The sequence below is a fragment of the Nycticebus coucang genome, chromosome 7 (genome assembly GCF_027406575.1).
Source record: "Nycticebus coucang isolate mNycCou1 chromosome 7, mNycCou1.pri, whole genome shotgun sequence".
Classification (NCBI taxonomy): domain Eukaryota; kingdom Metazoa; phylum Chordata; class Mammalia; order Primates; family Lorisidae; genus Nycticebus; species Nycticebus coucang.
In genome coordinates, this window is record NC_069786.1 from 73,771,754 (window position 1) to 73,798,868 (window position 27,115).

General features: G+C 41.4%; 1 protein-coding gene across 4 annotated transcripts in view; it reads right to left on the reverse strand.

The window, feature by feature from the left end:
- Positions 1–6,649: 6,649 nt before the first annotated feature.
- Positions 6,650–27,115, reverse strand: part of NFE2L2 (NFE2 like bZIP transcription factor 2) — a 33,833-nt gene continuing 13,367 nt past the window's right edge. For all 4 annotated transcript variants that reach the window (XM_053596372.1, XM_053596371.1, XM_053596373.1 and 1 more), the window contains exons 2-5: positions 11,017–11,283; positions 10,042–10,131; positions 8,741–8,929; positions 6,650–8,347 (exon numbers count right to left, since the gene is read on the reverse strand). In XM_053596372.1, coding sequence (XP_053452347.1) covers positions 7,121–8,347; positions 8,741–8,929; positions 10,042–10,131; positions 11,017–11,283 — 1,773 coding nt within the window. In that variant the 3' untranslated portion in view covers positions 6,650–7,120. The remainder of the gene's footprint in view (positions 8,348–8,740; positions 8,930–10,041; positions 10,132–11,016; positions 11,284–27,115) is intronic.

Genomic DNA, 27,115 nt, shown 5'->3' on the forward strand with positions numbered 1-27,115 from the left:
GTACACTACTCTCAATCTAAAAGTTAAGTTTGATAATGGACATAAAGATCTTAACATAGTAGTTAATGTCTCCTGGTCCCTAAAGATAGTAATTTTGATAGTGTGATGTATACTGTCTATAAAGGATATCCTAAATCATACCTAAAATTTTAAAGGCTACTAGTATTGAGGTTTTTTTTCCCTCTCCACAGTTGAAGTTTTATAGTTTTTAATTTTTTTTCTCAAATAGTAATAGCTTCAACTGAAACTGGTCTGTTAACTGCCTTTAAAATGGGAATGATGGGGTTATTGTGTATGTGTTCTGAGGTGTCATAACAAATTTTGCTAAGGCAATTATATTTGAGTAGCCAACCCCCTTCACTCAAAAACAAGCTCAAGAAATAGCAAGAAAATATATTTTTTTTTTTGTAGAGACAGAGTCTCACTTTATGGCCCTCGGTAGAGTGCCGTGGCCTCACACAGTTCACAGCAACTTCCAACTCCTGGGCTTAAGCGATTCTCTTGCCTCAGCCTCCTGAGTAGCTGAAGAAAATATTTTTATAACCACCTCATGCAATTAAGATTTTTAATACAATGCTTGACAATAATACCTACGTGTAAAAGGCATATGTACACATTTTAAAACTACAAAATTAAACTCAGAAACTGGGTTAGGAAAGGTTTAACATTTGGGTAAGCAAATTTAATGGATGGGCAGTCATAAGGATCTTAATTCAAATGCAGATTGAGAAGTGAACGTATTTTGTCATAGGCAAATCAGGATTTGTTATATTTGAAATTATAAATTTATAATTCTACATAATGCAGGCACTTAGTACTTCAGTGTGGTATGTTCAGGTACTGTAAGGTTCTATGATCAGCTGTCTTGTATGAATTGGGCAAAATACTTTGAAGTTGGATTAACTCAAAAGAATACAGATAAAAATCTGTTCTTGTCTGCCCCACAGGCTCTTTGCTCTTCTAAGTACCAGCCAATTTCAGGTGGTCCACAAGGGCTATTGCTGAGCTTACCACAAACTTTAACTTTATTCGAAACCTCGGAGTGTATTTTGAGGTTGGAAATGTGTTGTCTCCTCCCAGGATCTATCACCAAGACCAGTAGCAGTGGAAGAATTTCCCAGACAGCATGAGATACAGAATATTCGGGACAATCTTGACGTTTGAATTCCTGAATCCGTTAGATGAAGTTGTTTTCAATCCTGAGCTTTCCAATCATCTGAGTTAAAATCTCTTAAGCTAATCTGATTGCTTCTCACTTGCAACCAAAGCATCCTAATACAAAGCTAAGGAAAATTGACAACACACATCATTTAAAGTGCTTACTATGAGCTAAAGCTCAGTGCTTTTTTGTGAAGTAAGTTGAGTACTGTGCTTAACAAATAAGGAAATGTGTCTAAGAATGCTTCGGCTGCTAGAGGCCATTCTAGGAATTGGCAGCAGCAAGCCCAGGCAGTCTAATTCCAGGGCCAGTGGATCTCTACTATATTGCTCCTACTGGATTGATGGGACTCTTTAGTGAGTTAATTTACATGGAGTGCTTTTTTTTCTTCTTTTTTTTTTTTTTAGACAGTCTCACTACTGACAGCTGGGGTGTCACAGCTCACAGCAACCTCCAACTCTTGGGCTTAAGTGATTCTCTTGCTTCAGCCTCCCATGTAGCTGGGACTACCTGTAGGTGCCCGCAACAACACCTGGCTATTTTTTTTTCTTGTTGTAGTTGTCATTGTTTGGCAGGCCTGGGCTGGGTCCGAACCTGCCAGCCCCGCTGCGCTGCATGTGGCTGGCGCCCTAGCCGCTGAGCTACAGGTGCCAAGCCATACATCTAGTGCTTATTCTAAATATATTAAAACACTCAAATGAATTTCTATTGTTTGTCCATGTTAAAAAGGCAAAACAAAATGTGAACAAATGACACAGCTGCTTAGATGTATATGGTGAATTGGTAACTGGTTCACTGGGAAGCATGCATATATTCAAAGGATCTTGTTTTTATACCAGTTTACATATCTGATCTCATGTATGTCCAGAAGTGAACTGACTTTGCCACCTGGACTATCCTCCTGGATCCAGTCTTCAACATTGTTGACTGGGCAACTCAATTCTTAAATGATGTTTTTGGTTTTTTTTTTTTGGTTTTTGGCCGGGGCTGGGTTTTAACCCGCCACCGCCGGCATATGGGACCAGCGCCCTACCCCTTGAGCCACAGGCGCCGCCCTTAAATGATGTTCTATGCCTTGACTTTCACATCCATTCTACTAGTAAGTCCTTTTAGTTCTACCTTTGAAATAAACAACCCAGTGCCTTCAGATATTTCTGCTATCAATTTAGACCAAGCCTTCCAAGCCTTCATCATAACGCATGAACCTCCCAATTGGTCTCTCTGTTCCCGTCCTTTCCCTTTGGTCTAAACTGTTCTCAGCACACAAATCAGAGGGAACTTGCTTTTTCAAATTGTAGCCCTGAGGCATTTTATTAGATGCTGGTGCTCATATGCACTTAAAGTTCATCATACATATACTTTTTTAGCTGGACCTAGTAAATCATTAACCTCAGTGATTTTTTTTCTTTATTGATTTAAAACCTTTTCCATTCCAATTTTTCTGCACCCACGTACTCCCCAGCTCTTGTTTTGGGCAGGAAAGAGCATTGTGGATTACTTGTAATTATCCCACAGTTTTAAAAGAGAAAAAGGTAAGTATGAACTTGGCTGGTGATTTATCTATTTTAGGTTACATAAAATAATTATGGTGTTGTGTTTATTTTTGCTGGGTTTTTTGTTTGTTTTTTGAGACAGACTCTCACTCTTGCCCTGGGTAGAGTGCCTTGGCATCGTCATAACTCACAGCAACCTGAAACTCGTGGGCTCAAGTGATCTTCTTGCCTTCTGACTGGGACTACAAGTGCCTGCCACAATGCTGGGCTAGTTTTTCTATTTTTAGTAGGCACGGGGTCTCGGTTCTTACTCAAGCTGGTCTTAACTCTTGAGCTCAGGCAATTCACCTGTCTCAGCCTCCCAGAGTGCTAGGGATTACAGGTGTGAGCCATTGCTTACCCAGTCTTGAGTCATAATTCTTAAAGCAATCTCCAGGATGAAGTCCAGGCTTCCTCTTGCATGTCTACGGAAAATGATTTCTCTCTTTCCACTTTTCTCATCGCTACTGCTGCAAACCGTGCAACCCTTTGTTGATTTCTGCATTTTGCATTATAAAATGGATCTTCCCTTAGCCTTTTCTCAATGTTCTAAGATGAAATTCTTCCCCTTTCTTGAATTTCTCTTAAGTTACTCACAAGAAGGTATTTCTGCACTTTTTCTCCACTCTTTTTTTTTTTTTTTTTTAAGACAGAGCCTCAAGCTGTCCCTCTGGGTAGAGTGCTGTGGCATCGCAGCTCACAGCAACGTCCAACTCCTGGGCTTAAGCAAGTCTCCTGCCTCCGCCTCCCAAGTAGCTGGGACTACGGGCGCGCACCACAACAACCGGCTATTTTTTGGTTGTAGCCGTCATTGTTTGGCGGACCCGGACTGGATTCAAACCCACCAGGTCAGGTGTATGTGGCTGTTGCCTTAGCCACTTGAGCTACAGGCGCCGAGCCTCTCCACTCTTTTTATCTAAACGAGTAAAGGATGTAGCTGCTCACAACTGCAACTTCCATCAGCCAGAAGAATAATTTTTCCCACTATTTGTTAGGACCCCCTTGTAAATCCAGAACATCTGTCCACTCTTCCCATAAACTTCTAAAATGACTGTCAGTTTTTCAAATTGAATGGGCTGTTTCTTCCTATTACAGTATAACCAGTGATTAACTGTTTGAGGGCCAAAGAATGTACTCAGCTTTGCCTCTAACCCCTTATGGGATGTGAGGCATATCATTTTTCTATCACATTGATAGGCACATAATTCATATTCCTTAAGTTTCTTCTTTTTCAGATCACTCGGAAAATCCTTCCTAGTGATTCCTGTTACGTATTTTTTCATTTTATGCAATTTCCGAGCAAGTGAGCGTTGGTGGTATAGTGGTTAGCACAGCTGCCTTCCAATTTCCGAGCCAAGTTGAGGGCTTATATAGAACCTGTCAGCAAGGATGAGCTAGCTAGTGGATGAACCACTCATAGGTGCTTGCAAGACTTGTGACATAAATGGCAAATCAGAGTGAGGCTTTCTGTTGTCTTGCCGTAATAGGGAATGAGAAAATGTTTTTCTGAATCACACAAAAAATTTCTTGGCTCCACTTCGCAGGCTTCTTCAGATTGTAGCACTTGATTTGAATCCTTCCTTTGAAACCTGCTGTGCTCTCTCTGGCCACATTTCTTCCTGGTACATGAAGTTCTTTACACATATGGCCAATATACTCACTAACATTCTTTACCTTGCTCCTTGTATAGGCACATTGCCTTCAGCTGCAACAGGAGGAACTAAATGCAGCATCCAAAATATTTGGAAAGACATGGAGATGATTGGTAACCTCTTTGAATAAGGTTCAGTCTAGCCAATCTTTGGTAAAATAGTCAACTAATTGCACCTTCAAATTCATGAAGTATTGCGTTCATATTCAATATTACACTAAAGAATGCTTTCATTTCTTGTTAAAATACATCCGTCCGTGAATGCTACACTGAATGCTTTGTTAGTGGAGTCACCTATATTTTTTCTGCTGCATATTTATTTGTCATGGTCACCATTATCAGCAATAAGATCATCTGAGAAAATTTGCTGGAAATATTCAAGTTCAGTTTTTGGCCAAGCACTTTGAGGAAGGGTGAATCCCTTTTGTGTGACAGTATGGGAACTTTATAAGATCACCATCACAATAAACCTTCCAGATACCTTGTTGGAGGTTGTGTATTACTGTGTTGGATGTCTTCCAGCATCTAGTGGAACGGGAAAATTATTGTGTTTGTGCAAGGTCTAACAGGGTCAGAAATGAAACCATTATTTGTCAGTGGGTGTCTCTTGTTTTTTCCTTTATTGGCAGTAGGACAGTATTATTATTATTATTTTTGAGACAGAGCCTCAAGCTGTCCCCCTGGGTAGAGTGCCGTAGCATCACAGCTCACAGCAACCTCCAACTCCTGGGCTCAAGTGATTCTCCTGCCTCTGCCTCTCAAGTAGCTGGAACTACAGGTGCCTGCCACAACACCTGGTTATGTATTTCTTTTTTTTGGTTGCAGCTGTTGTTTGGCAGGCCGGGCTGGATTAGAACCCACCAGTTTAGGTGTATGTGGCTGGCGCCTTAGCCCCTTGAGCCACAGGCACCAAGCCTAGGACAGTATTACTAATGCTGTTTCCAATTTTGTCATTTTGGGTTCAAACTCAGCTCCACAGTAACTACTACTGAAAGCAGATTTTGGTAGACTTTGAAAAACTTGTTTTCCTTAAGGCTCCATGTGCTTTATGGCGGGCATAACGTACCACCCTGCACATCTAGCAGCAGCAATGGCCAGTCCCTCTGCTACCACTGTACTGGCTGTGACTAGCTCTCAGCAACCGGTGTCACATGAGGGCGCAATATGGCCACTGGCCTTTACCAAAAAGTGCTGCAGCAACTGCTGGCAGGCACAGACTCCAGAGGGAAGTTTTAAAATTTTTCAGGTGCCAGCCTGAGCAAGAGAAAGAGCCCACCTTTACTAAATAAAAATATGAAAGTTGATAGGCTGTGGTGACTCACACCTGTAGTCCCAACTATTCAGGAGGCTGAGGCAAGAGGATCAATTGAGCCCAGGAGTTTGAGGTTGCATTGAGTTATGACAATGCTACCAGTCTGGAGAGGGTGGGCACAAAGGGAGACCCTGTCAGGTGTTACTCTTGCTTACCATCACCAGTAGCTTCCCACTCCCCTCTCTTCAGCCACATTGTCCTGTTTTTTTCTCCAGCCTCAGCCTTTAGACTAGCTGTGTCCTGTCTGCCATGCTCTCCACTATGAGAATGGTTTGCTCTCTTGCACCTTCAAAAGTTGCCACCTCAAGGGTCTAACTCTCTTTGTAATATTATTTTAAGTTATGCTTTTTACTGATCTGCCAATCCTTTCCCTTCTAACATGATGTATTCTTGGTATTTTCCCTGTATTAGAATACAAGTTCCAGGAGGACAGGCATATTGTTTTTGTCCTTAGGACTTCAAATAATTCCTAGTAGCTATTTTTTTTCTTTTTCGACACAGAGTCTCACTTTATCGCCCTTGGTAGAGTGCCACATCACAGTTCACGACAACCTCCAACTCCTGGACTTAGGCGAGTCTCTTGCCTCAGCCTCCTGAGTTGCTGGGACTACAGGCACCTGCCACAACGCCTGGCTATTTTTTTTTTCCTTTTGCAGTTTGGTGGGGCCAGGTTCGAACCTGCCACCCTCAGTATATGGGGCCAGCGTCCTACCCACTGAGCCACAGGCGCCGCCGGGCATGTATCTATTGACATGAATAAATCAACGTTTTTCATGTGAATGTACAACATTTTCTTGAATTTAAAAGTACTCGATGTTGAGATAAAATATCTTCTTGATATACTTTATAAATCTCCATAACCCTGGTACCAAAATATGAAAATGCTTTTCATATTTTCAAAGAAAACATTCTAAAAATGCAAAATATCTAAACATATTAAATTTTCTCATGGAAACTACTGTGTGAATAAACTCAAATGAATCCCGAAGAAGTAATTTAATAGTCATGATATTCCTTTATTAGTACCAGCTCTTTTTTTTGCCAGAGCTAAACAATTTAATATAAAAAAGTCATTTTTTGTTCATACAGTATTTATAAAAAAGTACATAGTGGTTAGTTTTGCAACAATTTGCTTTTAGCCAGATGTCGTATCATCATATAAATTCTATGAATGTAACAAATGAGATAAGAATAGTATAAATAAAAAGTTTTTATCGTATTTACACTTATATAGAAACTAGCCCAAATGGTGTCCTAAGAAATTAAGTTTACAGTTAAAGTGAAACTACTGATTCAACATACTGATAGCTTAATGCTTTTTAAAATTTCGTATTATTTTCTATACTAGTTTTGGCTATAATTTTGCATAGAAGTATGATAATTCTGCGTTTCACATCACAGTAGGAGCTCTTAGTTATAACAGTACAAAAGACATTAGCTCAAAAAAAAATCAAATCCTCCCAAATCTAGTTTTTTTTAATATCTGGCTTCTTACTTTTGGGAACAAGAAATACATTGCCATCTCTTGTTTGCTGCAGGGAATATTCACTAGGAGAATAAGGTTTTCCATCTTCATCCCGTAGCATGCTGAAGACTTCCAGGTATAAGGTGCTGAGTTGTTTTTTCAGTAAATGGAGGCTTTTGTCATTTTCTCCTTTTTCTTTGAGCAATTTTTCTTTTTCATCTTTTAAATGATCTAAATCTTGCTCTAGTTCTACTATATTTTCCAGTTTTCTTTTTCTGCAATTCTGAGCAGCCACTTTATTCTTACCCCTCCTACGTATATCTCGAATTAATGCAAGTTGAGCTTCATTGAACTGCTCTTTGGACATCATTTCATTGAAGTCATCAACAGGAAGGTTAATGATTTTTTCTACAGGGAATGGGATATGGAGAGCTTTTGCCCTAAGCTCATCCCTTGTGAGATGAGCCTCCAAGCGGCTTGAATGTTTATCCTTTGTGCATGGGGTTTTCCAATGACCAGGGCTTACAGGCAATTCTTTCTTTGGTGTATTTTCACACTGGGCATCATGCGCTGGAGCACTGTGCCAAGATGGTGACAGGGGCTGCCCTGTATCCCCAGAAGAATGTACTGGCTGTGTTTTAGAACCATTCTGTTTGACACTTCCAGGGGCACTATCTAGCTCTTCCATTTCAGAATCACTGAAGCTAAGTGGTGTGTCTCCATAGATGGATGATTCCACTGAGTGTTCTGGTGATGCCATGCTGGGACTTTTGTTCAGTGAAATGCCAGAGTCAGAATCATTGAATTCTGCTGTGCTTTCAGGGTGGTTTTGGTTGAAAGCCTTACAAAGTGACTGATCAGAAAGATAAATGGGCCCACTTAGAAGTTCGGAGAGCGAATGGCTTAAAGTAGCAGATGAAGGCATACTGTTGCTGATACTGGACTCTGCTATGAAAGCAGAATAAAATTCATCACCAAAATCTGTGTTTACTGTGGCATTTGAATTCAGTGTGTTCACTGTCAACTGGCTGGGGTCTTCTGTGGAGAGGATGCTGCTGAAGGAATTCTCAAAATCATTAAGAAAATGTGGACTGCAATTATCTACATCTTTGTCCACTGAGGGGACAGATGAGTAAAAATGATAATTGTTGTCAACTTCTGTCAGTTTGGCTTCTGGACTTGGAACCATGGGAGTCTCAACCAGCTTGTCATTTTCGATATTAAGACACTGCATAGAAAAGAAATTGATCTTTATAAATCAAGGTGATATATATTTTTTCAAGATATATTTTTAATAGTTAATAATCCACATCTGATGGTAAATTTAGGTAAACTCTGCTTACCCATATTCTCTCCAAGCTGTTCTATAATTTTCAGAGATAATTCCCATTTCCAACATACATTTATATATTTTCAGAGTTTCACATTAAGCTTTAGGTTTCTAAAGTTCTATCCGCAAGATGACCAGCACATTTAACTAGCATGGGTGGCTGTCATGACCAATTTAAAAGCACCCTCCAATCCTTCCTATAAGTAGGTAGTATATAAATAAGAGTGACTAACTCCAAAGGCAATGAATATAAAATAGCATCTTCAGTATTACATTAGGATCTTAAGTTACCTGTAATTCTGGAATGGATAATAGCTCCTCCCAAACTTGCTCAATGTCTTGGTGCATATTGTCTAAATCAGTGGCTATCTGAGCAAAAGGCATTTCAGGTGACTGAGTCTGATTAGAAGCAACAAAGACTGGACTCTCGATGTGGTTGGGAATATCAGGAACAAGTGATTGAAATGTAGCTGAAGAAACCTGAAATTGATAAGGCATTTATTTATCTGTATGAGTCCACCACCACCAGGGGACCAGTAAGCTCACTCTCACATACATTAAAGTGCAGTCAGCTGCAGTTCTGTCCATTATGGCCCCTATTTGTATAAAATGAAATAAATCTTTTTTTGCCTACCCAACCGACTCCAGATTTACTCTTTACTGGCTTAAAATTTAATTTATATACATCTAGTATTTGGAACTCAAATACAGATTTGTTAAAATTGTTAATTGTACAAATCTTGCTCTTCGCTCACCAACAATTTTTAGTTACCTATAATACATGAATTATTTGTTTCCATGATTATGTTGATCCATGTGTCTGGCTATGCAGTAGGTTTGATTTGATTTGTATTTTGATTTCCTATGAAAATCTTTTTTTATTTTATTTATTATTATTTTTTTGAGATGGAGTCTCATTATGTTGCCCTTGGTAGAGTGCTGTAGCGTCACAGCTCACAGCAACCTCAAACTCTTGGGCTTAAGTGATTCTCTTGCCTCAGCCTCCCAAGTAGCTGGGACTACAGGCACCCCCCCACAACATCCGGCTATTGTTTTGTTGTCTTGTCATTGTTGTTTAACAGGCAGGAGCTGGGTCTGAACCCGAATGCCCTGGTGCATGTGGCCTGTGCCTTAACAGCTTTGGGCGCCAAGTCATGAAGTTCTTTTTTTTTGTAGAGACAGAGTCTCACTGTACCGCCCTCGGGTAGAGTGCCGTGGCGTCACACGGCTCACAGCAACCTCTAACTCTTGGGCTTACGTGATTCTCTTGCCTCAGCCTCACGAGCAGCTGGGACTACAGGCGCCCACCACAACGCCCGGCTATTTTTCTGTTGCAGTTTGGCAGGGGCTGGGTCCGAACCCGCCACCCTCGGCATATGGGGCCGGCGCCCTACTCACTGAGCCATAGGTGCCGCCCATGAAGGTCTTTTTTTAAAATGTAAAGTTATCTACAGGCTAAGGTTTCCTTGACAAACTATTTATCTGATAAAAATTTCCTCTTTTTAAAAAATTTTCTTTTAAATGGAGACCCATTCAAGGAACTTATACAGGATTGTTTGATACAGTTTTGCTATTAACCAAATGTCTTATACCTCATTGTCATCTACAAATGGGAATGTCTCTGCCAAAAGCTGCATGCAGTCATCAAAGTACAAAGCATCTGGTTTGGGAATGTGGGCAACCTAGATAAAAGGCAAAGACATGAAGAAAAAGTTGTTAAATGTTCCACTGCCAAGCTAAAGACTCCTTATCGCTGTTTGTAAAATGCTTAAAATTGTTAAATCTTTTTCTTATTTCAGAAATGAGTTTGATGCATAGATTACTGGGTCCAAATCTTAGCTCCCATAATTTTTTTTTTTTTTTTTTGTAGAGACAGAGTCTCACTTTATGGCCCTCGTAGAGTGCCGTGGCCTCACACAGCTCACAGCAACCTCCAACTCCTGGGCTTAGGCAATTTTCCTGCCTCAGCCTCCCGAGTAGCTGGGACCACAGGCGCCCGCCACAACGCCTGTCTATTTTTTGGTTGCAGTTTGGCCGGGGCCGGGTTTGAACCCGTCACCCTCAGTATATGGGGCCGGCACCTTACCGACTGAGCCACAGGTGCCGCCCCCCCCCCCCCATAATTTTTTGAGTGATCTGGGAAAACTATTTAACCTTTGTGATCTTCAATTGCTCAAATGTAGATAAAATGGGGATAGGTACCTAATCCATGCAGTAGTTATATTGATTAAATCAGTCTTCCAAACAGTGTCTGCCACAGTAGCATAGTAAACCTTAGTACTAGTTACTCTTCCACTGCTGTTGCTACTGTTTGATCCTTACAGGATGCTTCTATAGTTTTCAAAATCCTTTCATGTAGTTTATGTCCTCCCATTCCTTACGATAACTCCGAGGTAAGTAGGTCAGGTACTGAACTCATCAGGAGGCTGAGGGTGGGAAGTAGACTTAGCAAGGTAAGTAGAACAGTAAAAAGCAAAGCTGCAGCTCAAATCCAGGTATTTTAATTCCTTGGTCATGGTTCCCTGAAACACTGCCATATACCTTCCCAAGAACTGAGCACTCCATACCTGGGAATAGTTGGCAGATCCACTGGTTTCTGACTGGATGTGCTGGGCTGGCTGAATTGGTAGGAATTCACCTGTTTCTTCATCTAGTTGTAACTGAGCAAAAAAGGCTTTCTCTTGCTCCTTTTGGAGTTGTTCTTGTCTTTCTTTTTCAAGTTTTTTCTGTTTTTCCAGCTCATACTCCTTCCGTCGCTGACTGAAATCAAATACTTCTCGACTTACCCCAAGATCTATATCTTGCCTCCAAAGTATGTCAATCAAATCCATGTCCTGTGTTTAAAACAAAAAGAGGAGAAGAAAGACCATGGTTAAACATTTTTATTTTTATTTATTTTTGAGGCAAGGTCTCCCTTTGTTGCCCTCAGTAGAGTGCTGTACTGTCATAGCTCACAGCAACCTCAAACTCTTGGGCTCAAGTGATCCTCTTGTCTCAGCCTGCCCAGTAAGTGGGACTATGGGTGCCCCCAACACCAGACTATATTTTTTAGAGATGGGGTCTTGCTCTTGCTCAGGCTGGTATCAAACTCCTGAGCTTAAGCAATCCACCCGCCTCAGCCTTCGTTAAACTGGTTTTTATTTTAATTTTTTGTAGAGACAAGAGTCTCACTTTATCACCCTCAGTAGAGTGCTGTAGTATCTCAGCTCACAGCAACCTTCAACTACCGGGCTTAGGCGATTCTCTTGCCTCAGCCTCCCGAGTAGCTGGGACTATAGGCACCCGCCACAACGTCCAGCTATTTTTTTGTTGCATAAACTGGTTTTTAAATGGCAAATACCACATAAATTAATTCACTTTATGCCACTGTTCATTATGGGGAATGGGGAGATTACAAACAAAATCTGAATGAGAAAACAGATCTAATGTTCTAGAAGAGCAGTTAATTCCATTCAATGAATCTATTCATTAAAAACAACAAACAACCCACAAACACAGCCATCCATTCTGATCACTTACAACTTGGATCATTAATGACCTGGTGATGGTAGAGGTCACTAAGGGGCAGTTAAAATGCTGCCTGTTAATATGTTTGAATTAAAAAAAATTCCACAGTTTAATGAAATATAGAAATTAGGAAAGAGCTCCAAGCCACTGGCTTATTAACAGAAATGGGGTTTGGAAAACATTACTGAATACATGGAATTTTCTTTAAACCTGAACAGCAAATACCAGTTTATAGAGGGAACCCCCGCTAAAGTTAAACTATCTAACAGTTGTGAAGTATTACCATTTTTTTAGAACAAGCCAGAGTCTCACTCTGTCTTCCAGAGTGGGGTACAATGCAGTGGCATGATCAGAGCTCACTGCAGCCTTGAATGCCTGAGCTCAAGTGATCCTCCCACCTCAGTTTCCCAAATACCTGGGACTACAGGTGCCCACCACTGAGCCTGGCTAATTAAAAAAAAAAAAAAAATATATATATATATGTATTTTTTTTTTAGTAAAGATGGGGGGTCTCACTATTTTACCCATGGTAGTCTTGAACTCCTGGCCTCAAACAAACCTCTCTTACTTTAGCCTCCCACAATGATGGATTTCAGGCATGAGCCACCAAACCTGGCCTTGCTATTCTTTGATCCTTCCCATGCTAGATTATCTGCCCACCATTATTTGTTGCTATTCTTGTCTCTGTGGCTCATCTATTAAAAATTTCCTTTTGATTTGGGTTTTAGTTCCTAAGGTAGGAACAAGGTGGGGAAGAGAAGAGTTGTCTATTAACTACCAAAAAGTTGGGAAAGAGCTACTAAGGAATGAGCAGGTTCCTTTTTGAGAAATCATCAATAAACCTTTTTTTTTTTTTTTTTTTTTGTAGAGACAGAGTCTCACTTTATGGCCCTTGGTAGAGTGCAGGGGCATCACACAGCTCACAGCAACCTCCAACTCCTGGGCTTAAGCGATTCTCTTGCCTCAGCCTCCCGAGTAGCTGGGACTACAGGCGCCCGCCACAACGCCCAACTATTTTTTGGTTTGCAGTTCAGCCGGGGCTGGGTTTGAACCTGCCACCCTTGGTATATGGGACCGGCGCCTTACCGACTGAACCACAGGCGCCGCCAATAATAAACCTCTCTTTAAAAAAAAAAAAAAATCACTCCAGGGAAGTGACTGAAGGTTACTGCATTTTAAGATACTGAAAGAAATCTTACAAAGAGGGAATGGATTTGATTTAGTAAAAGACATATGGGAGAGAATTTATATGACGCAGCAAGGCCTAGGAACCACATCCAGATTTTCCTAACTAAAAATGTGTTGAAAGTTGTTTTTCTGACTGTAACTTTACTTCATGGCACAGATCACTATGAGAAAGTGGCAGCTTTACTGGAGGGGAGGGGAGATTGTCTACATGCAAATTAGAAGATAAGAGTTTTAGTGAATGTTAGTGGCTGTGGTAGTAATACAGGGGATACATACACTTTTACATATACTTTTTATTTTTTGAGATTGTGTCTCTCTCTGTCAACCAGGCTAGAATGCAGTGGCGGAATCATAGTCTGCTGCAGCAAAAGGCTCCTGGACTTAAGCAATGCACCTCCTCAGGAGTAGCTAGCAGCACAGGCATGTGCCACTACATCCAGCTAATATTTCTATCTATTGCAGAGACAGGGTCTAAGCCACTATGTTGCTGAGGCTGGTGTCAAACTGATCACAAGTGATCCTCCCACCTCAGCTCCCTAAAGTGCTAAAATCACAGGCATGAGCTACCTTCAGCCTTAAAATAGAGGGTGCCTAAAAATGTATACACATTTTGAAAGGAAAAAAACTATTGTAATACTCAAGTCATGTTTGACTTCTGCAATTACAAGAGGTCCTCAACGTTGACTTGTATTCATCTTATATTATTCGTATATACTGGATATTTTAACAGTTTTACTGGATATTTTAACAGTTTTTCCCTTAAAATGTGCATACATTTTCTTAGCCCCCTCTGTATATGTTTATGTACATACATACCCCCATTCAGTTGCCACTCAGTTCCAGCTGTGACTTCAATGCATAGCTCCAAAACAATTCACTATGTTTTTGTTTTTAATTTCCCATAACATAACCAGAAGAGGACTCCTTGATTTTTGTACAACCAAGAAAAATAAAACATGAAGCATTATTTGGATCAGCTCTTGAGCATCCTGTTCTTGTTATCAGGTCTGAAACTGCTGGACCATGGGAGACTGAGTGGCTCCTAGATAGCCCTAGCTTCTCTTCTCCAACAGGAATGCCACCAAATGGTGTTTTCAAGGATAACATCCAGTTCTTAATCAAGCCAGGGGCATTCAATGCAATCGTAATAGGACTAAAACAGGTTTCAAACTGTCAAGAGGTTTACCTATGTATTTTAAAGTTGGTGATTATGGAGGGTTTATTCTTGCTATGACAGATCTCTAAAAGAAAATAACTTGATAAAAAAAAAAAAAAAAAGCTCAGTTTTAAACATCTATTTTGAATTCACCAGAACACATTCTGATCAAGATTAGTATGCAGCAACAATGGGTTTCTTGTTATGGCCTTAATATGTCATATTCTGTGTTACTCAGATTTCACATGCTTCAGAAAGAAAAATCCTGCAGAGGTTTGGTATTTTATGAAACATACAAACCTTTATATTGAAAAAGAAAAGAAGTTTGTTAACCTACGACTGTGTTGGGGAGGCCCGCAGGCACAGTGCTGTGCTCTGTGCTAAACTAACAGGCAGCGAGCATTTCCTGTCAGGAGCCTTGTGACTGGGCACATGACTGGTTCCACAAACAACCCACTCTCTACAAAGCTCACACATCATCTCAGAGGAAAAAATAGTCTAGGTGGAGCCCGTAACAAACAAGAATATGACACTGGACAGTAGGGAAGGGAAGTTCCTGAGGAAGAACGAAAACTGCTCTTCTGCGTAGAAACACCAGGCTTTGCGGAAGGGCAGCTAGCTGACTGACCCCTCTAAGTCCCCCTAGGAGGAAGGCCACAGTGCAAAGTCTCAGATAAGTAGGCTTTGGGGAGAGAGAGGAAAAGAGTGGCTGGTTTGTACAGCACTCCCAACAGGTATTTCCTTACAAGTGGTGGAAAGTTTCCCAAGGGCAACTCAACACTGGCTGTGAGCCTTCACGTGGCATATGGAACAAATGCTGCCTGCCACTTAGTGTCGGAATTTTTTTTGCTGTTGTCCTTTAGTTATTCCTAAGTGTGTTCCAAATTATGTTGCTAGTTTGGCTGAGACAAAAGACAATTTAATAAGAAACAAATGTTGGACAATTTATGTTATATCACCATCTGGCCTAACAGAAATATTCATTTAAAATGTATATGTCATCATGTGCCATCTGGCTGTTACACATTTTATGGGAAATCTTAAGTTGGACAATTAACTGATACCACTTTAAAACAAACATCTCTATACCAGGATAAACAAAGAAAATAGGTCTTGAGCAGAATCCATGCTAGATTATAAGCCAATTTTAGTGGCTTAAATAAACCAGCATTTATCATGATCAGATGATCAAAAAAACCCAGAAAAGGTGGGCAGCGCCTGTGGCTCAGTAGGGCGCCGGACCCATATACCGAGGGTGGTGGGTTCAAACCCAGCCCTGGTCAAACCGCAACAAAAAAATAGCCAGGCGTTGTGGTGGGCGCCTGTAGTCCCAGCTAATCAGGAGGCTGAGGCAAGAAAATCACGTAAGCCCAAGAGCTGGAGGTTGCTGTGAGCTGAGATGCCACAGCACTCTACCAAGGGTGACAAAGTGAGACTCTGTTTCTAAAAAAAAAAAAAACAGAAAAGGTAAAAGCAAGGATAACATAAGCTCTGTCCTAAATTAAAGCTATTTATTAAACAGAGACTTCGGAAAAGTATGAAATGAAAAATAGAACACTTTCTTTTACATACTTAAACGTATAAATAGGATTCTACCTCCCAAAGACCACTACTACCCCTTTCCCTCTCTCACCCTCTCTTTTGGCCTGAAAGTGACATATAGGCGGTGGGAGGTTTCCTTCTAAAGATAAGTTTAACCAATAAACTGTTGAGAAGTAAATTGTATATATTACTAACTTTGTAAACAGAAAATGAAAACTGATCCTCGTTTCTTATTGTATAATAAAGTTAAGATGCCTTAGTTATTTTGTTTTAAAAACATGTATTTCAGGGGAGGAGGGAGGGGGATGGGGTCCTGGTGTATGGCACACCTCTTGAGGGTGGGCTGTAATTATCAGAGGGACTCTATCGAACAAATGCAATCAATGTAACCTAATTCTTTGTAGCCTCAATTAATTCCAAACAATAAATAAAAAATTTTTTGAACCCTGATTTCTATTAAGACAATAATCTTACTTTAAAGTTTAATCCCCTGAGATCTCTCCATCCAAATATGAGTTACTAGCATTCAGAATCTAAGTTACATTTGCTTATATTTTTCTTTCATACATTTTACTGTCTATATTGTAACCAGTGATTGTATTATTTACCGAAAAGCTAAATCTGGTTTAATATATTTTGCCACAGAACTGCCCACATATTTTTGAATGGAACAAGATGGAAATCAATCATTTCCTACCATCTAGATCAGTGGTTCTCAACCTTCCTAATGCCACGACCCTTTAATACAGTTCCTCATGTTGTGGTGACCCCCAACCATAAAATTATTTTTGTTGCTACTTCATGAAGTAGCAAAGAAATCAAATCAAATTAAGACCTATAGGAAGATACAAGAACAATTGAGAACATGTTCGAATTTTGAAGAAGTGATAAATTACAAAGATCTCCCTTATTTGCAGTCATGATTCCTTACTAAAGTAAAATGACACCAAACAGATGTGTTTTTAAAATACATCTTGCTGATGTCTCTGACCTTTCAGAAATATCTACCTATTAACTTCTCAATGGCTTTCCTCCCATGCCACGTTACAATGCAGGTAAAGCAGTGCCAAGTGTTTCATCAGTGAGAATTCCAGGGAAGGTGGATGATAGGGCATTCAATTACTTTCAGTTTACCAGACTGATCTGCTAACTCTTGCTTGTGTTGCTACAATAATTGTAAAGTAGGTGATTAGAAAATACAGAATCAGAGAATGCTTGAGATGAAAGGAGCTAAGTGTTGCCAGGTTTATTTCTGTGTAACTGCAGCATTATTTAAAAAAAATAAATAACTGGCCTAGCAACATGTCATAAACATCAGAAGAGACTCTTTAATAGGTAGAAATAGTTACCACTAAAACAAAGTTTTCCTCCTAGAGAAATCATTCTAAGGATTATTTCCCCAATTTTAAACAACTAGAGATTTTTAGCAGCATACAAACTGCCAAATACACAGCAAGAGAAGAGTTATTCAACCAATTAAAACCCTAGATTACAAATTTACCATTCCCTTGGCTGTAGAAGCATACTTCTACTGTTTTTTTCTACTAGAAAGCAATCCAGTTTCTTCAGTCTGGCAGGTTACTATGTTCAGACATTTTTATGGCCTGCTTCCTGTTCACAAACAAGTTTCTCAGCAGTGACTCAATCTAAGAAATATGATCCAGCCAGTTTACTGGAACTCTCAACCATCGCACTTGTCTGTAAATTGCAAAACATGATGCAAAGATAAAGTAAAACTGGAAAGTAAAGAGAGCAGGACTTGGGTTATTTTCTCAAGAGGCACACACGTAGTTAGGTCAAAGAGGGATCAGAAGGAACAGTTAATTTCCAAAACAACAGGTGATCCCACCTGGTACAAAAAGTACAGGATTCTGACTTTTCCACAAGAGGGTTTCAAACCTGCATCCCGAAAGTTATTTTCTGGTTGATTATATTTAAGCAGAATACTGCTAGGCTTCAAAGGATTTATGCAAGGGTTTTACTATTTTGCTGAATGAATGGCTTGGTTTGACAGGCAAACTTTAGGATACATTTTTCTAATGTCTTCCCTAGTTTTGAATAAGCCATGTATGTTTCCAGTGGTAAATGCTGTCCTTCATACAGGAAAGGAACTTCTCACCTTTGTGATAAGTCTTTTGCTGTTAGAATGATCCAATCCCTCTTACCCCACAATATTGCCAATAGAACCTTCAGGAACACTGGATCCCACTCCTACCCTATTTTACCTCACCTACGTGGAAACTAACTAGGTGTGAACTCACTGGGTGGCTGGGGTATCACCGTTGAGGTTAAACTGAGTTGCTGCCCATCCCCATGCACTCTCTTCCCCGGTGGGGGAGGAGTCCCCTGGGAGGGTGGGTGTGAATGCCCCAGCACACCACACCCAAGGGCTCTCTACAAGTGCTTCTGCCACTTCTAACCCCCCAAGTTATCCTTTACCTCCTTTTTGTTCTGGCATTTGTAAAAAGAAATTATTAGTTCAATCTTTGGGGTCCTCTTCAGCTGCAACTACCTACAATTAGCTAAAAATAAGAAATCAGGTCAGTCACCTTGGTTTAGGGACTAAGTACTAAATGCTGTTTTTTGTTACCAGAGACCTTGTGTGTCTCTGACTCGTAGTGCTGGTGGGGATGAATTTTTGATACATATATTTGTATTACATATAGATTATCGATCACTTAGGGTTTTTTTGAAAAACAATAGAACCTGTTAAAATAGAACATGGTATCTGTTTGATTTTTGTAGTGTAGACTTTATTTAGAGTATGAAATATTTCCTGAAATAGTAAGTTACTAATGGCTAAAACTTCATTCCATCAGAATGGTGGTAGCTATAAAGGTGGTGATCAAGATCAACTAGATGAGGGTACATACTGCCCTAAAGGGATCATTAATCCATCTACCATCCACACTTACTTACCTACCACTTGTGAGGTGCCAGGGATACCAAGATGAGTGACAGATGGTCTCCGATCTTAGCTATGAGACATGATGAGAAGCATGTAGGACCCCAGGTGACATGGAGGTACACTACACACACACAGAAAGCTCTCACTAAAGAAGGCGACAACTGCCATAAAGCACACCAGGCGAGACTGTCTGAACATGCAACCCTCATGCAAAGGTTAAACTGCTTTCCAAAAGCCTTGCCCAAGTGAGCGCTTGAAAGCAAAGGAGGTTACTGAGGTGGTGAGAACACAAAAATAAATACATCTTCACTCTCTTTGTGCAATCTTGGTCTCCCTTCCTGGTGGTGACAATGACCTCCTTCCCCTCCTCCACCCCCTGCTGTCCCCCACGCTCAGATTCTCTAGCTGAAGGAAAATTCTCCCATGCAAACACTTCTAGAGATTTCCTCCTCACAATTGGACTTTTTGGTCAGTATGAGTCATCCATCTCCGCTAAGGTGGAAGCTCCTATTCATGCCATACTGTCACGGCGTGCTATAACTGCAAGGGACCACAGGAATCACACAGACAGCCTTTCGCATTTTGCACAAAGGGAAACAGGCCTAGAGGATGAAATAACCAATGGTCCACTTTTCTAATTTTACAACTCTTGCCAAGTTATTTGGTAGAGGAGGAAAGATACATCCCTGCTTCATTTTATTTATTTATTTTTTTTCCCTTGCTTCATTTTAATTCTTTTTAAATTAGCATCTCTTGCTCTGGCCTGTGGGCCTCACAGGTACCTAACATCTTCTATCACAGCTGCTGTTTGAATACTTCATGGTTTACACCCATGTTCATGGGTGGTTTTTTGTTTGAGCTTCACTACAGTAGCATGAGGGAGGTGGGTCAGGGATTGTGATCTTTATTTCTAGAAGAATGCACTGAGGCTTTGGGGAATCAAGCAACCTGCGAGTTTGGCAAATAGTAGGACTTGGAAGTCTGCCCTCTGGACATTGAGACCTGCCTGACCCAGACAACGTAAGAGGAAAATCAGGCCAACTTACTTGCATAAGGAGAGTTTAGCACTGAAATAAATCTTCCCATAAATCTAATGTTTATCACCTATTTATATGTCTTATGTTTTTTTTTTTTTTTTTTTAACAATGGTCTAACTAGATTGTTAACTCTTTTAGAGCAAGATGACGGCTTTTTATAAAACAGATAATAGCCAGGCATTGTGGCGGGGTCTGTAGTCCCAGCTACTTGGGAGGCTGAGGCAAGAGAATCGCCTAAGCCTAGAATTTGAGGTTGCTGTGAGCTGTGACGCCACAGCACTCTACCGAGAGCAACACAGTGAGACTCTGTCTCAAAAAAAAAAAAAAAGAAAACAGATAACATATGTAGATGGTATGAAATTTAAAAGTTGCCAAACTAATCTCCCAGTTATCCTCGCCAAGCTAACTGCTGGTATCAGTTTTTTTTTCCCCTTAGGAAGATATTCCATTAAATACACACACAGACACACAAAATAGCATATAATCATAGTGTTTCACACTTATTTACCCCCTTTAATACATTTTAGAAGTGGCTCTACATCAAGGCACAGAGATGTCTCATTATTTTTAGTGAATGGATAGTATTTCTCTATATAGATGTACCATAATAATAATGTATTATTTCAAATATAATTATTTAATCAGTCTCCCATTTGACTTTTAAGTTGTTTCTAATCTTTTTACGATTACAAATAATGCTATAATGAATATCCTTGTACATAAATAATTTCATAAACATGAGGATATCTGTGGGATAAATATTTAGAAGTGGAGTTGCTTGGTCAAAAAGTATGTGTAGAGGCTCAGTATATTACCTTCGGTAGAGTGCAATGGTGTCATAGCTCACAGCAACCTGAAACTCTTGGGTCTAAGTGATTCTCTGCATCAGCCTCCCAAGTAGCTGGGACTACAGGCACCCACCACAACGTCCAGCTTTTTTTGTTGTTGCAGTTGTCATTGTTATTTAGCTGGCCTGGGCTGGGTTCGAACCTGCCAGCCTCGAATTATGTGGCTGGCACCATAACCACTGGTGCCGGGCCAAGGATGTGTAATTTTAATTATGACAGACAGTGCTACCCAGAGGCTGTACCTTTTACGCTCCCACCAGCAATGCATGAGGAGTGCCCATTTCCCCACAGCCACGTCCTTCACATCTGGAGTCATATTGGCATATGGTACTCAATAAATACACGTTAACCATTTGTACACGGTCTCCTGTATTAATTCCAGAATCATTTCAATATTGGGTCCTTCCCACTATCTTTTAGCAATGAAACTGAGGCTAAAGAAAGGAAGAAACTTCACATTCCCAGAAGTGTCAGCCAGCAAATGGTATTTCTTTAACCACCAGAGCAACCCCAGCCATGCTCCAGCCAAGCTAACTTTGGTTTGTGCCTTTGAAGTTGGCAGCACATTTTGCAGAGCAAGAAAGGGACAAGAGGGCGGTGCCTGTGACCCAGTCGGTAAGGCACCAGCCCCATATACCGAGGGTGACGGGTTCAAACCCAGCCCCGGCCAAACTGCAACCAAAAAATAGCCGGGCGTTGTGGCGGGTGCCGTGGCGGGCGCCTGTAGTCCCAGCTGCTCGGGAGGCTGAGGCAAGAGAATCGCTTAAGCCCAGGAGTTGGAGGTTGCTGTGAGCTGTGTGAGGCCACGGCACTCTACGGAGGGCCATAAAGTGAAACTCTGTCTCTACCCAAAAAAAAAAAGAAAGGGACAAGAACCGTAGAGGCCCAGGTATCCACAGATAGGACAGGTTCAGCAAAGTCTCAAATAGGGGGAAATCAGAGTGACAGGCAAAATCAGCAACCTCAGATTTTCTTACTGACAAGGTAGACTTTTAAAGGACAAAGCAAATCTATGGCTCCTTAAAGACCAGGAAAAAACATTCTTTCTAAGGATGTGTCATTCATGAACAGATGTTTACTGGCCATTACCATACATTTACAACACTCAGCTAAGGAGAGCTGAGGGTGATCTTCAAGGCCACAATCCAAACCCCAGGTTGGTAAGTGAGGACCCTAAAGCCTGAGATGTTAAATGGGGAAATGGCCTTAGGGCTCATGTGGTTGGGCAGAATCCAGAGGTGGTCATCTGGTCAACATAACACAAATTAGATTTCTTTTTTTTTTTTGGTTTTTGGCCGGGGCTGGGTCTGAACCCGCCACCTCCGGCATATGGGACCGGCACCCCACTCCTTGAGCCACAGGCGCCACCCCACAAATTAGATTTCAAGCTAGACTTTTCTATTACAATGTCTATTATTTAAAAACTCATTAAATATTAGGAATGACTTGGAAAACAGACCTTTACAAAAGTGTTGTGTGCTTTTCAACGGTGTAACCAAATTAATGGCCCATGAAATTCTGTTACTAGAAAACTGTCCAATGCCTGACCTGTACTCTTCTTTAGAGGCCTTTCCTTCCCCTACCAGCAAGCCCTGCATACTGTGTGGTTTTCTAAGACTGTGGCCTTGCTTAATACAATAACAGTAAGAGCCTGCAGTTCATCTTCAGGCAAATCATCTCCACTGCCAAGCCTCAGGTGTTAGACCTCTCAGAGAAAAAATGGCTCAAAGCTAGTGTGGATGCCTGAGTACTCCCAAATCACGGAGTCAAGGTCATGTACTCACTAAATGCACATTTCTGACTGACTCATCCAAGGGCTCACCAAAACCTAAGTATGACCCAAGAAATAATTCTCTAGTCCTTGGAAAAAGAAAGCCCTTGGAGATGTCAGCCCTTGTATCTATCATATTTTAAGGGCACAAAACACTTTCACCTGCATCATTCTGTCATTTCTCACACTACTCCGTGTGAAAATCAGTGAGATGAAGGTTAAATGCCAAAGGTCATACAGCTCATCAGCTGCAGGAGTGGCAAACCCAGGAGCACTCAACATCTCATGAACACACCCATTAATCAAACTGCCATTCCATAATTCGTAATAGCTCCATTTCCTGTCTCACATTCCTCAAAAAACAAATTAAAATTCCAGTTTGCTCTAAGAGTGTTCACTGTGGTTGTTGGTGGCATCTTTCCTTAAATCAGTTTTGCTATACTTCTAAGAAAACAACACCATGATAAACCCAATAAACACATGTATATGTAAAAATAAAAAAAGAAAAGACCATAAAAGAGGCCTGAACTTTTTTTTGTGACAGAGCCTCAAGTTGCCAGGGCTGGATTTGAATCCGCCACCTTTGGCATATGGTGCTGGCGCCCTACTCCTTTGAGCCACGCGCCGCCTGATGCCCAGCTATTTTTTTTGTTGCAGCCGACACTGTTGTTTGGTGGGCCAGGGCTGGATTCGAACCCGCCAGTTCAGGTGTATGTGGCTGGTGCCCTGGCCGTTTGAGCCACAGGCGCTGAGCCAGGCCTGAACTTTTAAATGATTTCATACAACCTTAACTAAATAATAAACACATGAAGCTCCCTGTCTTGTCTCCAAGAACAAAAGCTGTGGGTCTGTTTTTAAAAATCTCTGTCTTTGGGAAAAAGACTTCTTAAATATGAAAGCCAGCTGTATGGAATTTTCCAAAGTAATGCTCATACAAAGTGTGGGAGTTATTTTTACCTTATTACTGTTGTCCATGAATGTATGGTTACACTGCCTAATAAAAATACATGTCACACATAAATGATCACACTGTCACTGGCAAGCATAGCATACAAAAATTTTTTCATTACTACCTAAAATAACTGTTTTGTTCTTTTTGTCTGTGACAGGGTCTGCTCTGTTGCCCAGGCCAGAATGCAGTGCGTCGTAACTCACTGCAACCTCAAACTCCTGAGCTCAAGTGATCCTCTAGCCTCAGGCTCTGAAGTAGTTGAGACTTACAGGTGCATGCTACTGTGCCTGGCTAAGTTTTTTTCATTTTTTAAATTTTTTTTTTTGGTAGAGACAGAGTTTCACTTTATTGCCCGCGATAGAGTGCCGTGGCATCACACAGCTCACAGCAACTTCCAACTCCTGGGCTTAGGCGATTCTTCGGCCTCAGCGTCCTGAGGAGCTGGGACTACAGGCGCCTAGTTTGTTTGTTTTTTTTTTTTTTTGTGGAGACAGAGTCTCACTTTATGGTCCTCGGTAGAGTGCCGTGGCCTCACCCAGCTCACAGCAACCTCCAACTCCTGGGCTTAAGCGATTCTCTTGCCTCAGCCTCCCGAGTAGCTGGGACTACAGGCGCCCGCCACAACGCCCGGCTATTTTTTGGTTGCAGTTTGGCCAGGGCTGGGTTTGAACCCGCCACCCTCGGTATATGGGGCCGGCACCTTACCGACTGAGCCACAGGTGCCGCCCACGCCTGGCTAGTTTTTTTCATTTTTTTGTAGAGCCAGCTCTTGTTATTGCCTATGTTGGTCTGCTAGGCTCCTTCTGCAGTGATCCTCCTGCTTTGGCCTTCAAAGTGATAGGATTGCAGCTGAAAGCCACTGCACCCAGCCCAATAATTGTTTTTTTTTTTTTTTTTTGAGACAGTCTCACTTTGTTGCCCTCAGTAGAGCCCCGGCATCGTATCTCACAGCAACCTCAAACTCTTGGACTCAAGCCATTCTCTTGCCTCAGCCTCCAGAGTAGGTGGGACTACAGGCACTGGCCACAATGCCTGGCTGTTTTTTAGAGACAAGGTCTTGCTCTTTCTCAGGCTGGCCTCGAACCTGTGCGCTCAGGCAATCCATGTGCCTCGGCCTCCCAGAGTGCTAGGATTACAGGCATATTGTGTTTTTTTTTTTGTAGAGACACAGTCTCACTTTATGGCCCTCGGTAGAGTGCCGTGGCCTCACACAGCTCACAGCAACCTCCAACTCCTGGGCATCAGTGATTCTCTTGCCTCAGCCTCCCAAGTAGCTGGGACTACAGGCGCCAGCCACAACGCCCGGCTATTTTTTTGGTTGCAGTTTGGCCGGGGCCGGGCTTGAACCCGTCACCCTCGGTATATGGGGCCAGCGCCCTACCGACTGAGTGAGCCACAGGCGCCGGCAGGCATATTGTTTTTTAAAGATATTTTCTTTCGCCTGGGACTGGTAGAAGTTTAAGTTCTTTGCAGTTCTGATTCAACTATCTTTCCAAACCCAGGATGTAAAGCAAAGGCTATAAAGAACACTTGGTCCAGTTATCATCTGGAAGTAGGTCACATTATTTTATGGCAACCTTTGGCCTCAATTTCATCTACAAAAGATTGGACTAGGTTAGGTGACCTCCAAGATCTTTTTCTCTAAATGCCTCTGATTCTAGGAAGTCCAAGATAAAGTCTGAAAACTAATTTTGAATTTCAAAAACTAGGCTAATTTCAGCTTCTAAGATGCTAAAGCATCCCTACCTAACAGAAATATAACACTAGGCCAGGTACAATGGGTCATGCCTGTAATCTCAACACATTAAGGCTGAGATGGAAGGATCCTTTGAGGGCAGGAGTTTGAGACCAGCCTGGGCAATACAGTAAGACCCCGTCTCTATAAAAAATAAAAAACTGAGTCCAGGAGTTCAAGGCTGCAATGAGCTATGATTCCAGCCTGAGCAACAGAGCAAGGCCTGGAATCTAAACTAAAAATAAATAAAAAGAAAAGGAAGAATATGCAAGACACATAGGTAATTAAAACATTTTTAGTAGGGCGGCGCCTGTGGCTCAGTCGGTAAGGCACCAGCCCCATATACCGAGGGTGGTGGGTTCAAATCCGGCCCCGGCCAAACTACAACCAAAAAATAGCCGGGCATTGTGGCGGGCGCCTGTAGTCCCAGCTGCTCAGGAGGCTGAGGCAAGAGAATCGCTGAAGCCCAGGACTTGGAGGTTGCTGTGAGCTGTGTGAGGCCACGGCACTCTACAGAGGACCATAAAGTGAGACTCTGTCTCTACAAAAAAAAAAACAAAACACTTTTACTAGCCTAGTCTCCCTAAAAAAAAGAAACAGGTGTATTTAATTTTAACCCAATTATATTTAACCCATATAAAAACATATTTTATTATAAGCAAAAGTAAAAAGTTATCAATGAGATATTAGAAATGACACCATCAACACACAATATGACAAATCTTATCCCAACATGATGACATGAAATATTGTCCTACCAAAACAATGAAGGTCGCCTGTAGTCCCAGCTGCTCGGGAGGCTGAGGCAAGAGAATCACGGAAGCCCAAGAGTTAGAGGTTGCTGTGAGCCGTGTGACGCCACGGCACTCTACCCGAGGGCAGTACAGTGAGACTCTGTCTCTACAAAAAAAAAAAAAAAAAACAATGAAGGTATATTAACAGCAAACTTTTTTTTTTTTTGTGGAGACAAGAGTCTCACTTTACCGCCCTCGAGTAGAGTGCCATGACGTCACAGGACTCACAGCAACCTCCAGCTCTTGGGCTTATGTGATTCTCTTGCCTCAGCCTCCCGAGCAGCTGGGACTACAGGCGCCCGCCACAATGCCTGGCTATTTTTTTGTTGCAGTTTGGCCGGGGCTGGGTTTGAACCCGCCCCTCAGTATATGGGGCCGGCGCCCTACTCACTGAGCCACAGGCTCCGCCCAACAGCAAACTTTTTATACTGTTTTAAAATTTAAATCAAAATCCACCAAAATTAAAAATTCAATTCCTCAATTGCACTAGCCACATCTCAAGCACTCAAATGTCAAGAGCTCAAAAGTGACCACGTGGTTGGATGGTGTACTCCTTAAGAACTTACAACCTCGGCAGTTAGGAGGGGTGAAGTCTATTGGAACGAACTCTTCTGTTCTGCATGTTACTGCCCCAGGACATACTGAATATCCTGGGAACATTAACCCTTCCAAACTATACTAAGGTAGTATTTATACTGCTAGCAATTACTTGTAAAAAAAGCCACCTCAAAGACCTGAAAGAGCTGGTGTTAGTTTGAATCACCTCGAGGGTTCACAAAGACTAACTGGGTCATTTTGATTTTTATTCAGCAGTTGTATGGTCCAGTTTCCAGTTACCATTATTTATTGCAAAGGTCATCTGAAGAATGGATAGAAATACGAGCCTAAGTGCTGGGAGAATACAATCTAACTAAACCTGTAAATTAAATTTCGGCATTCAGAAATTTTCTTTCAACTGCTTTCAGATGTATAAACTTGAAAAACACACAGTACCCACTGTTTTTGCCAATTGCCAGGCAACAGTATGGACTTCTTAGAAAAGGAAATTATCATTAGCGTATAGATCATACACTTCATTCTCTTAAAACCAATACAGAATCTTATCTTTAATGTAAATATTTTTTTTCTTTCATTTTTTTGGAGACAGTCTTAAGCTGTTGCCCTGGGATAGAGTGCCCTGGTGTCACAGCAACCTTAAACTCTTTGGGCTTATGTGATTATCTTGCCT